Source organism: Cryptococcus depauperatus, chromosome 4 (assembly GCF_001720195.1).
Source record: "Cryptococcus depauperatus CBS 7841 chromosome 4, complete sequence".
NCBI classification, from domain to species: Eukaryota; Fungi; Basidiomycota; class Tremellomycetes; order Tremellales; family Cryptococcaceae; genus Cryptococcus; species Cryptococcus depauperatus.
Window position 1 is genome coordinate 737469 of NC_089471.1, and position 15541 is coordinate 753009.

Consider the following 15541-nt stretch of genomic DNA (forward strand, 5'->3'; position numbering starts at 1 on the left):
CATGATAGTCTTGTTAAGTGTAGTGTATTTATCAAAAGGAATATAGATCCAGAAGCGAATGTCAATCATGCATGCCGTGAGTTCATTTGAGTAAAGTGTCCTAGGAACCTGTCTATTTACGTTTTAAAATCGCTAATTGTGAATCTACTTTATCTCGTTGTTCCTGAAGGCCCGACGCAAATTCGTCAATAGTCTTATCGTACATTATGTCTTTCTTCACCTCTTCCTTCAAAGTCTCCACGTTGACTGTCTGCAGCCTTTCTCTATCCGCCTTTATGCGCTTATTACGTTTGTGGCATTTCACGAATAAAAAGACCAAGCCAATAGCGAATAATACACACACACCTTCATTCATTTCATCAGTCTTGTGCCACTTGCGCATAGCAGAATACAGGACATCGCTCACCGATAATGGGGTAGCATTTAGTGGAATTACTACTACACCAATCTTTCTTTTCTTCAAAATACCCTCTTTCTTCGCGCCATAAAAGGTTTGTTGATACATCGTTCGGACTTGTTGGTAAGGGAACAGGAGGCTGAGGAAGAGCAGAGACGGAAAAGGGGACAAAGAAGAGCAGGGCCAAGATTTGACTAGGCAAAACCCATGGAATGTGTGAACGCATAGTGGCTGGAGATTGTCCTCTGGGCTCAAAGCAGATTGCTGGCCTGGCTCTGTTGTTGGTTTATAACCTCTCTCAAGTTGACGTGTTAAGCTCTGTTACAAGCTGCTTGGTGGGAAGGAAAATTTGACTTTTATATATGGCTTGCTTGATGATAAACAGATGGATACAATTGATAGAAAGAAAAGGGTCAAGTCGGCATATCGCATGGTCTCGCGAGATCGTTATTAAGGAGGGAGTGAGAGGATGAAACATGCCATAGAACTTGATTGTAAAAGGATTCACTGGGACATTAAGAAAAGTGTGACTCTCATCGAACGGATAAAAGTCACAAAGGACGGTCGCTCTGTAGCAGAATATAACGGAGAGCAGCCCAGCCAACAACTGCGTCCCAGTTTGAACGAAAATTGCCAAGGGGAGCCAAGATTTCGAACAAGTTGCGAGAAAAAGATAAGTCATATGTCCAAGATATGTCAGTCTCGTAAAGGGAATACAACATACATCATTCTGAAAATTAAATGTGTAACTTTCTGGCCATTGTCACTATATCAACATAGGCGCCTTATTGCTGGTGCTTGTCAAGTGATGTATTTTGGCTTGTCTCTGTGGTAGATGTTTCTCCTCCATATGGCAATCGGACAAGGCAAGGCAGTGGGCCTTGCTCCTCTTCGCCTTCATGTCTCGAGGGCAAATTACTCTTCTGTTCCATTTGAGAGGCTAGCTTGTGTTAGTACTTATACACAGTCAAATTGAAAAGCATATTCATATTCGCTCGTAATACTTACTAAAAAGGTTAAGAACAGAAAATACATGAGGCCAATTCTTCATTACCTCGCCAATGGCTATAAAACACGATCAGCCAAGGCTTTCAGTGAGGCACGATGTGCTGTACCTTCACCTCCGTCAGCCATTATGTGACTCATCTCTGCCAGCTTTTCTGCTCTTTGGACTAGATTCCCAGATGCCTCGCGCAAAGCCTGTAATCCGGCGTACTCTTGCTGTTTTTGATAATAATTTTGGAGAGATGGAGGGAGGTTGGGCTCTGTTGATGGACGAGGCATGTTGCTGTTGGTCCTTTCAAACTGCTTACTGGATCACTCTATAGTTCTCTGCAATGTCAATTCTAATGAAGAATAATATGTTAAAAGTGATGTTGTTGTGACAATACAGAGTCATAGCGCAGATTGATCAATCTCCGCATTAGGTCACCTCCACCACTACTAATCACTTCTCACTTTAATCTCTTTCTGCATTTTAATTCTTTATAAAAACTAAAAGTGTTCGCTTCAACATCTAATAAAGGTTCGCGATGGGCGTCAAAGGTCTATGGTCACTTCTCAACCCAGTCGCTCGTCCAGTTCAGTAAGAGACATGTTTGCAAGGAGAGATCTGTTGTATTGATTGAATTATAGGATAGAGAGCATGGAGGGGAAGAGGCTGGCTATAGATAGCTCAATATGGATGTACCAAGTGAGTTGGAAGCTGTATAAGTTTTGAATGCCTAACAAAAGTCAAGTTCCAAGCTACTATGAGAGATAAAGAGGGCAGAGTCTTGGTAAACGCTCATGTCCTAGGTTCGCATTCGTCTTGTATCAATAATCTTTTGAGGACGCTAATTCTCATTAGGGTTTTTGCGGCGCATCAACAAGCTCCTGTTCCATGGAATCAAACCTGTGTTTGTTTTTGATGGGGGTGCACCAACCCTAAAGAAGTCCACTATTGTAGGTACTACCACGGTCAACTCAGCTTTCTATTGTACTCATATAATTTTCAGGCTGAGAGAAAGAGGAAGAAAGCTGGCGCAGCTGTGAACCATACAAAGGTGGCGGAAAAACTACTTGCTGCACAGATGAGGCGTAAGGCCGTTCAAGCAGCTCAGGTGTGAGTTCTTTATGACTGGTTGTCTTCAAATGTTCTGATCCCAGATCAGTGCTCAAAAGGAAAAGGAAGATCGTGAAGCGGCTAGAGCTGCTGCAGAGTATGCTCGCTTATATCCGGATGAAGCAGGCGAGCAAATTGCAGTGAATGCAGTGTATCTCGAAGAGCTGGAAGACCGGCCAGGCCCTTCCAGATTCCGTTCCGCGCAAATGCAAGAACCTACTGAACGCTATAACTCGAATGCAGCCCCTATTGATCCCGAGAAGAGAAGGAAGCATTTCAAGAAACATGATCCCTATAGACTACCCGAGACTGATATACCTAATTTCTCGACATTTGATAAGCCCGATGCCCGCCTTGCCACCGAAGAAGAACTCAAGCAATTCGTTGATGATGTGCATCCAGAGGATATCGATATCGAGTCAGCTGAATTTAGAGCACTTCCGACAGAAGTACAGTACGAGATTATTGGCGACCGTCGTATCCGTTCACGTCAACAGTCTCATCGTCGGTTAGCAGACATGCTTCGCTCATCCAAAACCCCTCTTGATTTCTCAAAGAGTCAAATCAAACATCTCTCGCAGCGCAATTCTCTCACTCAACAATTATTGACGGTGACAGACATGGTGGGCAAGGCTCACCTGACTATACCAGTTCGAATCGCTGCAGAGCGAAATAGAGAATATGTATTGGTGAAGAGAGATGAGACAGAAGGGGGCGGATGGGCTTTGGGAATCAGAGAGGGGACAAAGGAGAAACCCATAGAGATTGAACCAGATGAAGTGGTGGGGAATGAGAGCGACGACTCAGGCGTGGAGGCTATATCATCGTAAGTTTTGATCAAGCGAAGCGCAGACAGCGTCTCATTTGAATAAAGTCCCCCACAGAACCTAATAGATTCTGACTTTCGCAAATATCGACGACGCCAAGCGTTGGAAGCCATCACCGCCCGATATGCCCCCAAACGCCTTACTCGTCAACTCGATATGCCAGTAAAACATCTGGGACCCCCTAGAATAAATGAATCAGAGTCACCTTTTGAAGTGGAAGTAGAAGATGATAGGAAAAACATCATCCCGACAGCTAATGACGAAGCTTTAGCTCTAGCTTTGCAACAAGAGGAGCTCGGAGAAGATGAGCTGGAAGCAGATCAAGACCTTGCGCGAGCGTTAGCTCTCAGTAGACGAGAAGCAGAGAGAAGATCTCGAAGTAAAAGCGAAGGTATTGTGGGAGTGAAATCAGAGGAAGTAGGTGAGGAAAGTGATGATTTGGAAGAGGTCGAACTTGTACCCAGTGAAAGGGCAATGCCTGCAACCAACGGGACAACACCTGTGCCTGTGTCCTTTGAGGAGCAAGATACAGAAGAGGAGTTCGAGGAGATAGATGTGACGCCTTCAATGACAAAAAATGTGTCTTTTGTCGAATCGTTCAAGGACATGAGCACACAACCGGACACAGGTACGGTTATAGACAGTATAAAGGATCCAATCACTGCAGACAACGAGGAGGTTGATGAGCCTATCGCAATACCGTCTCTTGTTCCAGCTCCCGACAAGACTTGTACATTCTCTGATATCTCCATGTCTTCTTCATTCGCTGCCAAAGAATCTGTCATACAAAATTCACAGCCAAGTCGAAGCTCAGAGACAATAGGCATTACAAATACGCCCCCGACTGTTGTAACCCTACCTCCGTCATCTCCTGTTGTCATCGACCTCACTGAAAACAGATTCAGCGGTAGCAATTCACCTACTGGAAGGGTAGTCTCTGCTCCACCAGAACAAAATCCGCCTCAAGTCATATCTACTGAGCGCTCTTATCTTTCACAAGTTGAAAATCGTCAGGCTCAAAATCTTTCTCCCTACTCAATTATTTCAAGTAAAACCCAAGAAGATGCTGAAAGCATTATTCATGACAGCAACGAAGAGGGAAATGAACATAACGATACCCGATCAATCTTTTCATGGTCTCGCTCTCCGACGCCACCACCTCACCCTCTCCAACACGAAAATCCCACTTTCTCTATTGTTTCCACAACGTCTGTAGGCCATTCTGATGTTGCTTTTGGCGGCAATAATCAAGATGATAGCGACATGGCTCCAGCTGACGTCGCAGCAGAGTCTGATGATTATGCGCGATTTGTGGCTTCCATAAAAAATAGGGATCTAAGTGAAGTGAGGAGAGAAATTGATGATGAAATTAGAATCTTGAATTCAGAGAACAAAGTAGCGATGCGGGACTCAGATGAAATTACTCAAGCTATGATTGCCCAAATCCAAGTAAGTATGCATCTGCCCTGCACTGATAACTTGCCGATTGATAATCACTTGTAGACTCTCTTGAGGCATTTTGGTATACCATACATCACGGCTCCAATGGAAGCCGAAGCTCAATGCGCCAAGCTCGCTGAACTTGACTTGGTAGACGGTATCATCACCGACGATTCTGATGTCTTTCTCTTTGGCGGTGTGCAGTGCTTCAAAAACATTTTCAACGACGCAAAGTATGCAGAATGCTTTTTAATGGACGATATTGAGAGAGAATTGATGCTATCGCGGGAACGACTAATATCTCTCGCCTACTTTTTGGGCAGTGATTACACTGTTGGTTTGCCAGGTATCGGTCATGTTATGGGGCTTGAGATTTTGGCCAATTTTCCAGGCGAAAGAGGGTTGTCCGATTTTAAAGACTGGTGGATGAGGGTACAGAAGGGGCAAGATACCGAGGAAGAGAGTAGTACCAAATGGAGAAAGTCATTCAAGAAGAGGTTTTCGAAAACAATTTTCCTTGGAGCTGACTGGCCAGATCCTCTAGTTGTAAGTGAAGATGACCCAAACTTGATTCGGATTAGATACTGATATATTTATTAGAGGGAAGCATATAATCACCCCACTGTAGACGAGTCAGATGAACCATTTCATTGGGGTTTCCCTAAATTATCGGCCCTTCGCGTGTTTTTACATGAAGAACTGTCTTGGTCCATATCCAAAGTCGACGACGAACTTACACCTATCGTCCAGCGCATTGCTCTTCGGGGGAAACAAGGTGCAATAATGAAACAAGCAACTCTTGATCCTTTCTTTGATCTTTCTGTCGGTTCAAGCTACTATGCTCCGAGACGAAGGGGAGAGAACGTCAGCAAGAGACTAATGGGTGTCATCAAGCAATTCAAAGAAGCAGAAGCCAGGGTGAAAGAGGAGGTACCAGGGGATGATGTTGAAGGCCATTTGAACATTCCACAAGAAAGTACAATGGGAGTAAGGAAGAGAAACGGAGAAGGGAAGCGAAAACTGGGCGACACTGGGGAAGAGTCTGTCGAACTGGGTCAAAACAAAAAGACAACGGGTAAACAAAGAGGACGGAAGAAGTCGGGCACAACATCAAATTCTGATGGAGACGGTTAAAGTACATCAATAAGTCGTGCCACAAACAATGGAAGTCTACGCGGGAAATGATCCTCTAGAGGTAGAGGGAGGGAAACGACAAAAGCCGCCGTTGAAGAAACGTCATAGGACGTATGTTTTACAAGTTGTAGCCATTAGCATGTATCACACAACTGTTGCTTTCTTGTCGCCTCTCACCACCATCTTTTAGATATATGTCCTGCATGATCGAATCATCAAATCTATTCCTCATCCACCTGTTCCTTCCTGGCCACATTGACCCCACCGAGTTCCCTTTCGAGCCCATTGTATGGATAGTCACGGGCAATGGCTGGTCGTTCAGGACGGTTCTCGATAAGGACGTAAGCGACAACACCAATAAGCGAAAAAGCGGTAGTAAGCTTTTAAAATTATTTCGCGTAAGCTCATCTCCAAAAGCAACGGACAAGCTGGAAACATACTTGGAAAAGAGCGCTCTGCCATGAAGTCTTGTGCACATCAGGACCCCACATGCCAAGCACATCCTCACTCTCGTGGACCTACACCGATCCACCGTCAAAAAAGTTTGCATAAACGCCATGGTATGCCAACACTCACAACTTCGCCAAAGTTCTTTCGCTCCTGCATATCCCACCATCCAAAAGGATATCGCTTTTGCAATGTCTCGTCAGGAAGCTGAGGGTATCCATTCACTGCAAGTTGTCATGGATCAGTAACCGACTCAAATCAATCTGTTCCAAGAGACGGTTTCTAATCTTGTCAAAACATACACTGAGGGTCGATTTCCTCTCCGGGAGGTAAAGGAAACTGCTCATTCGCGACAGACATTTTTGTAGTGGATGCGAGTCGAGAAGCTCTAGGAGCGGTAGCTGCAGCTCTTGAAGTGGCTATTCTGGATGCTTTAAGAAGAGCGGAAGGAAACATGGCGTATTGTTAGAAAATTAAAAAGTTGAAAAGAAAGAGAAAGATAGCTTGAGAATGAAAAAGTGAGTAAAGGAATATGTCAATGAGATGCTGCCCAGTTAGGCGATGAGGATTTTTGATAGGCACGCCGGTTAGGCATGAGCGGCAATCGCCACCCACCTTTATTTTTGATTTTTTTTTGAATTGGTTTTCTATTTGTTCAATTGATCTCTCTTTTTCTTCTTTCTTTCATTATTTTATCTGATATAAAATTGTCCAAATACAGTCTCTAGCTCGTGGACTGTTTCTGAAAGATAGGGGTCCGGATTGACTCTATAATTCGCATTATCAGTTGGCTGCTGGCAATGTCGCTCCGTCTCCGTGAGTTACATTTGGGTGCACCAGATTCAGAATGCTGATGAGCTGTTTGAAGCGAGTCAAAACAAGTTTAAACCTGTGGCCAGACCGGGCGTTCGCAAGTCTGTGTCTTTACCAAAGTCTTCGGCTACTACAGCCCCAATACCGCTAAAATCTTTTCAACCATCTGCTACCAACTACGCTTCAACACCTTTACAAGTCCCGGTTTTTGAAACTGAGAGTCCTAGAAATGTACCAGCTGCTCCTCCGCCGCCTTCGCCCTCTCCCAATGTACAGCTTCAAACTGGAGACATTCCTCTACCTGTTCTACCGTCTGTGCCAGCCCCGTCATCTAGACCAACCCCTCCGGCTTTATCACTCATTGAGGCAGCCACCCGTTCATCTAACAACCTTCGACCTTCTCCTTCCTCTGCTACCCGCCGCGCTTCTTCCATCTCATATTCAATGCAACTTCCATCCGTTACTCCGCATCCAAGAGGACCCTCTGTAGCCCGCTCAAGAGCATCTTCTAGGGCACCGTCGGAATCTACTATGCCTCCAACTCCCAGGACTGCTGGTTTCCCTCCTACATTGGCTGCAGCTGCTGGACCTTCTCCCGTCGCTGGATTCCCACCGACTCTTGCGTCTGCTGAAAATGACACATCTTCACCGGTCGATGCTACATCTAGGCTCATGCAGTTCGATCCATCCACACAGAATTCTATGCTCCCTCCTCAAGATATTGTGCGGCGAAAAGCACCCAGACGAAGAAAGGCCATTGAACAGAAAAAAACTCAGGAAGAAGAGTCAGATACTGAGACTATCAGCCAAGTAGGCTCAAAACGAAATGCATCTTTTCTTGAGGATGACGATAGTATTTCCGTTGCGTCATCGCGTGCAGGTTCTACAGTACGAGTCCAGCGCCAGAAGAAGTCAAAAGGCCCCAGACTTTCTTCTGTATCTCTTAATGATGTCCGGGCAGACGAAATGATTGGATCGCCAGTAGCAGAAAATACGACTATGGGAGATCTTGCCACCATTCTCCTCTCTGAGGGGCGTGTTTCTCAGCGAGGTATATTAATAGATGAATTCAGACGTGCAGAGGACGCTAGACGTAAGGAAGCCTTTGCTTCACGCTTGGAAGAAAGAGCTAAACGTGATCAAATAAAACGACGTAAGCTACGTCTTGTAAGAAATCAGGAAAGGGCGCGGAGAAGGATAGAGCTTAAAAGGGATGGCGGTAATGAGATGGACATCTCGCCTGATGAGCAAGATACGGACCATGAGTTTGAATTCGAACCTGATCGACTAACTCCACCGCCAGAAGACAGAACCGGTACTCTCGTAGGAAATCTGATAGTTAGTACTGAAGGAACGGACAAAGAAGAGAAGAAGGATGAGTCAGATGTTGAAGAAGTGCCCGCAAACAACGATTTCATTGGCGAGACAGATTCGGCTTATCACGATGGTCTTATTGGCCACGGAATGGCTGATCTTCCGCCTCAACCGAAAGAACTTCCTGAAGGAGAAGATGACGCTACAGCAGCTCTGAGGGCAGCGGGTTTCGTGGTTACCGACGATCCATCCTCCTCTCGGCTCGATGCAGATGGATGGGATTCTGACAACGTTGAAGAGCCCGACATCGAAGCCTATCGACAACAGAGAGAGGAAAGATTCAGAAGGGAACTTGCGCGACGAGAAAATGATGATAGTGAGGTGTTTGAGGTAGACGATGAGACAAGATTTGTCAACTCTGCGACACATTTGAAAAAGAAGAGAAGAGCACAAAGATGGACAAAATTGGATACAGAGTTGTTTTACGAGGCAAGTCTTGAAGGTATCTTTCTACACATCCACTAATATCATGTTTCCAGGTGCTGGGTGAGACAGGAGAGAACTACACACTGATGAAGGCTTACTTTCCTGGCCGAGATATCCGCTCTCTACGTCTCAAAGGCCTTCGCGAAAATAAAATGAATCCACGGCGAGTGACCGCCGCCATCATGGCTCGCAAACCTATTGGTAAATAAGCATAAACGATCAAATGAGAAAGACCAACTGACCAAATCACGGTAGACAAAGCATACCTTACAAAAGCTGCTGGCTTCAATGCAGATCGCTCTTGGGACCAGGAAGAGGCCCTGTTTGAGAAAGCAAAAGCCGACGTTGAAAGACTCAGAAAACTAAACAGTGAACAACCGGTCAAACATGATGTTGGAGATCTAGTTGAGGACAATGAACTTGGGATTGAGTCACTCCAAGAGGGGAAGGAAGAGGAAGGAAGAGATAACAAGAATGAAAGAGAAGATGATGCAGTAGAGGACGAGGAGCAGTATCAGGAATACGATTTCGGCGATTGAGTTGTAATAGACAAGGAACAATATATTTGTAACAAGACGCGTTGTATGCTCTAGAATCTTGAACAGGTGTAACGTCGTTATGTTATATAAGTGGTGTTTTGAGCACACACACATTATGCACGAATTCCAAACTACTTCATTGACATCTTGGCGTATGCATCTGCTAAATATGATGCATACCACGTAGGGGCTTTGTGCTGTCAAGATCTTTCAAAAACTCACCAAGCCGTTATCTTATTCATAGCTCATACTTTACACTACTCATTTCAATTGGGGCCCAGCCACATTCTTCTTCTTCCCTCACAATCCTCCACCCCACTTCGTCTACCCAGCACCAACTATCTTTTTTCTTCCTGACGACAATATCCTTCAAAGCCTTCTCGGAGGAAGATATAGGAAGTTCTTGAATGGCGCCACGGAGAAACTCCACAATAGGGCGGACATGCCATCGACGATGCTTGTCTGGTCCAAAGAAGGGACCGTCAAACCATCCTAGATGTCCACCTTGTGGGACTTCAGCAAGAACCATATGAGAAGAGTTGCGAATTGCCGCATAAGGAAGACTGTCTAATCCGAGATCAACGAATGCAAACCTGGCTTGGAAAAGTATGATATCTACCTCGTGGTACGATGGGATCGTCTAGCGCCGAGATTGCCAGCGTCGGTCTGCGCATGGTATAAGCTTTAGTTCTCCTACGGCGACTCAATTAAATTCACCTCTTGATCCTTCCAACCCACCCACTTGGACAAGCCCACTCCATATACTGATCCATACCCTCGAAAGGAAAACACGGGGCACTGCCCCCAACCTTGGTGGCCACCATGTCGGTAACTTTACTGATTCTCAGAGTCCATTTGTATCTGGAGGAAGTAGTAAGAGAAAGAATTTCTGGAAGGTTAACATGCAAGGGAGAGGATGGAGAGGAAAGAGGTGACTGAGGAAGAAGATGGGGATAGATAGATTTCAGTATTTTACGAGCCATCATCAAGGAATAGAAGCGTGGAAAGATGTGCGCGGAATCAAGACTGTTTATCGATGTCAGTTGAAATGTCAATCTGTATTCGGGTAATTCATACTTGGTATTCATGCCTCTCAGTTCGAGTGGACAGCAAAGGACGACAGCTGCTCGTAGACGGGAATGCACACCTTGCTCACCAAGGTACCGAGTCATGACTGCCGCTCCAAGAGAAAAGCCAACACCTAGCATAGGGGCCCGTGGAAACAAACTGGCAAGATAGGTCGTCGCCGTGTGGTTATCAACAGTGTTTCCCGAAGAATAAAGATGAGGAGAAGTAATTGGTGTATTGGCACAGCCCCGAAACTAGACCTTATTAGTTAACATACACCGATGAACCCACTCACATTGACAACTGCAGCACGCCCACCGAGACCACCATCGGCGACGGACTTGGTCAGCCATACCACCAGATTCCTTACGTAGCTTTCATGGCTGCCACCGGTAAGCCCATGGTTAATAACAATGACGGGTGCTTCGTCTGCCAATTGGATAGCCAGTGGTGGGTATATATCGATATCACTAAAACGCAGTCAGCCTACCGTCCACTCTATCACCCATGCTTGTTGCCAACGACACCCACATTGTGCCTCCGTCTGGTAGCCTGAGAAGTTGTCTGTTACTTCGTTAGTATTCCGACAATGTCCATTTGCTAACGACTAATTGCACGACGCTCGACACACCTGTGATAGGTGATATGATCATCCTTGGAACAGTCTACCAAGGAAGCGTAAATGGTTTGGGCATGTCCACTGCGGGCATCATTTATAAGCAGGCTATCTCAGAAGCAAAAACGACATACGTTGGTAACCACCAGCTAGCTCTGAAGCCTTGCTTTAGGCTGCAACACCACCTCCTGACGAGCTCTTCCGTTGACTCCCCATCCTTACCCACCTCTTCCCTGCGAGCCGGGCCGGTGATGGTGATTGATGCATAGCGGCGCAACAGTATGTGATACACTACCCATAGCACTAAAATGGCAGTACAGCATGTTGCTGTCGGAGTGGTCTTCAAAATGGCTGACGGGGAAAATAAAACGCATAAGGAAGGGTCCATTAAACGGTGGACCGTAGTATATGCGCTGGGGTGAGTGGTGAGCTGTACGGATCGATTATACATGGTGGAATACTAACGAATTGATGAAGAGGGCGAATTCAACATCCTTGCAGCGTCCAAGTCAACTCCATTGATGATATGGTTGATAGACGGTTGACGAGTATATCGAAGGATTGGATAAGGCTTGGTTGGCTGCATAATAAGTCTGGCCTTAGTAATGAATGGAAAAAAGAAGAGAAAGTAAAAGAAAGAAGAAAGAAAGAAGAGAGAAAGAAGAAAGAGAGAAAGAAGATAGAAAGAAAAAAGAAAGAAAGGATAAAGAAAAACGCTTTCAAAACACATTTCAAGGAGTTTTGATAATCAACTAGGCACGATTAGAGATAAGCAAAGGATTCCGGGGCCCCACTACTTTCTACCCTCCTTTACTGCTCATTAGGTGAATTGTTTTTTTTTGCTTTTTGTAAATTTATAACACATGGCCTGCATCGTGTATCAGGCAATTATACGACTCAAAGATTTCCCGTGTATGTGGTAATGCAGGAGGTTTACTATACAATCATGATGCAAGTGTGAGAACATCTCCAGGATGTCCCCAGCCAGCCCAGCATCTCCTATCAAAACTCGTTGCAGGGAGCATCCGGCGAGAATCTCTGTTGAAGCGATCGTCAGCGACGATCCTGATCTTTATACAGAGAAACAATGGTTGACACTGCTTCTGAGAAAAGGGTGGGAAAGAACTTTGACTTACCCCCTACTTTTTCCAAGCGGTGACAAAATCCAGTTTTGTTGACGCCAACAGCCTCGCCTCAAAATGCTTTAATCAAAATTTGCTGACCCCACGCTGGCGATCTTTTAGGAAAGATACTGCTACTTTATAAACAAAACAGAACCGCGCTGTAAGATATGTTTCCGATCAGGTCACGCTTGACCTTGGTATTGCAGCATGTAGAAAGTTTTTTGTGTCGAACCAAGTCCATGAATGAGGACGCTGAGAAACAGTAAAGGATCTGGTCAGTTACTGCTTCCGAATCTGTGATTATGAAACGCACCTTGGATTTATCAACAGAGTGTCATATAATCCCTTACCCATAGCCTCGCTCTGATTGATTCTAATACGTTGATATTGATGATCTTCACCATCTACTTGACCATCAAATATCGCTACTTTGACAATTTCATCAAACTAGCACTTGAAAATGATCGGTGTTTACGCTGCAGCTAAATTTGAGCATTGTTTGTAAGGCTTTATTGGTATCGGATTTGAGTTTGATTTCGGTATAAGTATGAGAAGAAAGAAAAGAATATGTTTGCGAGTGAAGAACTGAGTAAGAGGGTTTTTGTGGCCACATCCATCTCGGATGAGCACGATGAAGGCAGGAATAGAGATGCACATGAGAGCAAGGCATGGAAGAATCGCGACCTCAGAAGATGTCGCTGGTAACTGACGTATGAGAAAAGACGTGAGAGAAAACAAGACTTGGAAATTAGTTACAAGTGAGTAGCGGTGTGACTGCGTTTATGAATTTTCCATTTATTGATTTTCCTCGGTGAGCGTACAAGGAGTTGCAAGCTTTGAAGACTTTCTGAGTAGTGGCTCGCTTATCCATTGCGTATTGCGCCAGATTCCAAACCTTGCTGCCATCTCTTGCAGTTTGAATAGTTTTGGGAGATTTGTGCTTTCTGGATTCAACACTAATCAGCTCTGTAGAACTTGCTTTACGTTTCCGACTCCTCTGTGTATGTATCCCATCCTCTCCCAACTGCTCTGGTTGTGATTTATCGAAAAAGTTGTTGTCAATAACGTGAACAGGGAGTGGTTTGGGAGAGGGAAAATGACTGCTATCAAACCAGCCAGTCAAAGTTGAATCGTTCTCGCCACATGTTGCCTCAACCTGATTTGGCACAGTGATGTAATTCCATATTGGTTCTTGCGTATTGAGAGCCCCTCTTGTAGGCCCAATCTGATTGGTTTGTTTCAATAGTGCAGAATTCGATGGGCCTGTGGTCGCAAGGGCGTCGGTAGAAGGCATAGGAATACCATTCAGCAACGATACATTGTGATCCCAGTTTTCGCTAGCAGACGTCATGTCTGACATATGTGGATTAGTCTCCACGTCGCCTATTGGAGCAACAGAGCCAAGGCCAATACCAGCTTCAATTTGTGGGTTGAATCCATACACCTGCGGTCTATCTGTGTAGACTGCCATCGAATTTGTAACTACTGGAAAGTTGGCTGTGGAAGAGGTTGCATAGTCATTGGAATGGCTGAAATGGTTGCCTCCAGAGTGTTGATGACGAGCAGAAAAAAGGTCGAAATTAATTCTACCTTCTGCAGGAATTGAGTTTACTGGCGAATATGGTGCCAAAGATAATTCGTCCAAAGAAGAAATTGCCTGATATGATGCCAGGTTGGGTGTCTGGAAGCCCAGCTGCAGCATCGCTTGATCAAGCTCGGGAGGGTTTCCAACTAAAATACGGTGCTCATGAATTGCGCTTGGCTGGGCATCTTCAGCCATATTCATTTGGCCTTGTGGTTGCGAGTAGGAGCCTGATTGAGACGTAAGGGCCGTAAAGTTGTGATAGACAGGTTGCATATAAAAGTATCGGGAGTGGACGTTGGCTGTTGAGATTCCATGAGTGACTGGATAGGCCACCTGGTCATGAGTTTCGGAAAAATCCTGAAAAGCCATATGCTGACAGGGAATGCTCTGTCCCTGGCTGTAGCCAGCGACTACAGAGGCAGCATTTAGAGCTGGTTCAGAAACAGGCATTGGGAGCATCTGTGGTATGGGGCGTGTGATGGCAGCCTCTTGTACATTGTTCATTGGCTGATGAGCCGTAGTGACCACAGCAAAAGAATGAACTGTTTCCTCGCTACTGGCTGAATGATAATCGCTAGATTGGACGTTTTGGGCTGGTTCTGAATTTTCCGTGGCCAGTTGGCTGAACCTCCCAGAAAACTGGTCAGGAGAGGCGCCGACCTGTCTGTCGATGTACTTTTCTTTGCTGTCATGCTTTGCCTCAGTTTTGTTTTTTAGTCTTCCTGAGCGATCGCTCAGCCTATATTTCCAACAAGGCTCGGTCCACACACTCACCACCAGGATGTTTGTCTGGTCCACGACGACGTACGACCGCCGGATAAGTACAGATGCGATCTTTTCTAGTACAATTGCTACATTGAGGCCTATCACCTGGGCATTTGACTTTTTTGATACGACTACAACACAAGTCAGCAGCGTTTTCAGCAACAACTGAAAAAATGTACCATCCATCACAGCTGATTCTCTGTGGTTTGTTGGATTTCTCAGGCGTCAAAACGGGTTGCCCACTGGTCGCAGTGTAGTCAACATGATCACTCGGGTCCAAGAGGACGTTTGGCGTAGGATATGGGTGAGACTTCGCTTGCGAGTCCGACATTTGGCCCTCCATTCTTAGATAACCTTACTTGTAAATAGCTATTTCCGATATTCCTAACAATCTTGTCAATGAATCAAAATTCCAAATTCACCGCAACTTCTCGTCACCTTTTTTTTTTTGGTTGCACCACGGCTGACGTTTGTACCACTCTTTTAAGTCAAACCAAGTGCCACATACTAAGCCACCAGCTTTGCTGTGCGCATCCACTACCTCGGTACCCAGCTGTCAGCATTTTTTCCTATTTATACACCTTGGCAGCACCAAAGTGGAGAGCGTGGGGACCAGTCCTTTGACTGACAGCCATACCACTTGTCGCAGAAAAGGAGAAAAAAACAATAGCTGTAGCGACACTCACCTCTGGAACATATAAAATGCACGTCCTTTAGGCAAATCTAATTACGACTTGCGTGTATTCAGGTTAAAATTCAAAAGCCAATCATAGCTGGAACGCAGCGGAGCCTGGTTGAAGGGTCTGCCTCATACTGGGGTCGCTTGATGCATGAATACTGCCATGATCCTGTGCCGTCAGTGGCTCTGCAAGCACAGCAGAT

At 45.4% G+C, this 15541-nt stretch overlaps 5 protein-coding genes across 5 annotated transcripts; 2 read left to right on the forward strand and 3 right to left on the reverse strand.

Annotated features, from left to right (window-relative positions):
- Positions 1-1182: 1182 nt before the first annotated feature.
- On the reverse strand, positions 1183-1681 carry L203_103583 (uncharacterized protein; the record flags this gene model as incomplete). The annotated part of the gene is made up of 3 exons (XM_066212980.1): positions 1183-1337; positions 1406-1462; positions 1513-1681. The coding sequence occupies 3 exons, from the start codon at positions 1679-1681 to the stop codon at positions 1183-1185; spliced, it is 381 nt and encodes a 126-aa protein (XP_066069077.1).
- Positions 1682-1929: 248 nt separating this feature from the next.
- L203_103584 (uncharacterized protein) lies at positions 1930-5902 on the forward strand (the record flags this gene model as incomplete). The annotated part of the gene is made up of 9 exons (XM_066212981.1): positions 1930-1982; positions 2033-2090; positions 2137-2194; positions 2247-2341; positions 2395-2501; positions 2551-3327; positions 3376-4777; positions 4832-5314; positions 5369-5902. The coding sequence occupies 9 exons, from the start codon at positions 1930-1932 to the stop codon at positions 5900-5902; spliced, it is 3567 nt and encodes a 1188-aa protein (XP_066069078.1).
- Positions 5903-6123: 221 nt separating this feature from the next.
- On the reverse strand, positions 6124-6805 carry L203_103585 (uncharacterized protein; the record flags this gene model as incomplete). Its single annotated transcript, XM_066212982.1, has 4 exons — positions 6124-6282; positions 6343-6420; positions 6479-6573; positions 6652-6805. The coding sequence occupies 4 exons, from the start codon at positions 6803-6805 to the stop codon at positions 6124-6126; spliced, it is 486 nt and encodes a 161-aa protein (XP_066069079.1).
- Positions 6806-7149: 344 nt separating this feature from the next.
- L203_103586 (uncharacterized protein) lies at positions 7150-9501 on the forward strand (the record flags this gene model as incomplete). Its single annotated transcript, XM_066212983.1, has 4 exons — positions 7150-7165; positions 7218-8965; positions 9016-9163; positions 9218-9501. The coding sequence occupies 4 exons, from the start codon at positions 7150-7152 to the stop codon at positions 9499-9501; spliced, it is 2196 nt and encodes a 731-aa protein (XP_066069080.1).
- A 238-nt stretch (positions 9502-9739) lies between these two features.
- L203_103587 (uncharacterized protein) lies at positions 9740-15356 on the reverse strand (the record flags this gene model as incomplete). Its single annotated transcript, XM_066212984.1, has 20 exons — positions 9740-10068; positions 10121-10167; positions 10219-10527; positions 10579-10823; positions 10871-11039; positions 11101-11133; positions 11201-11269; positions 11320-11598; positions 11651-11679; positions 12123-12223; positions 12322-12378; positions 12503-12561; positions 12623-12682; positions 13131-14616; positions 14669-14790; positions 14839-14969; positions 15019-15043; positions 15098-15122; positions 15168-15196; positions 15346-15356. 20 exons carry the CDS (start codon positions 15354-15356, stop codon positions 9740-9742), a joined length of 3615 nt encoding a protein of 1204 aa, XP_066069081.1.
- Between the last annotated feature and the right edge of the window lie 185 nt (positions 15357-15541).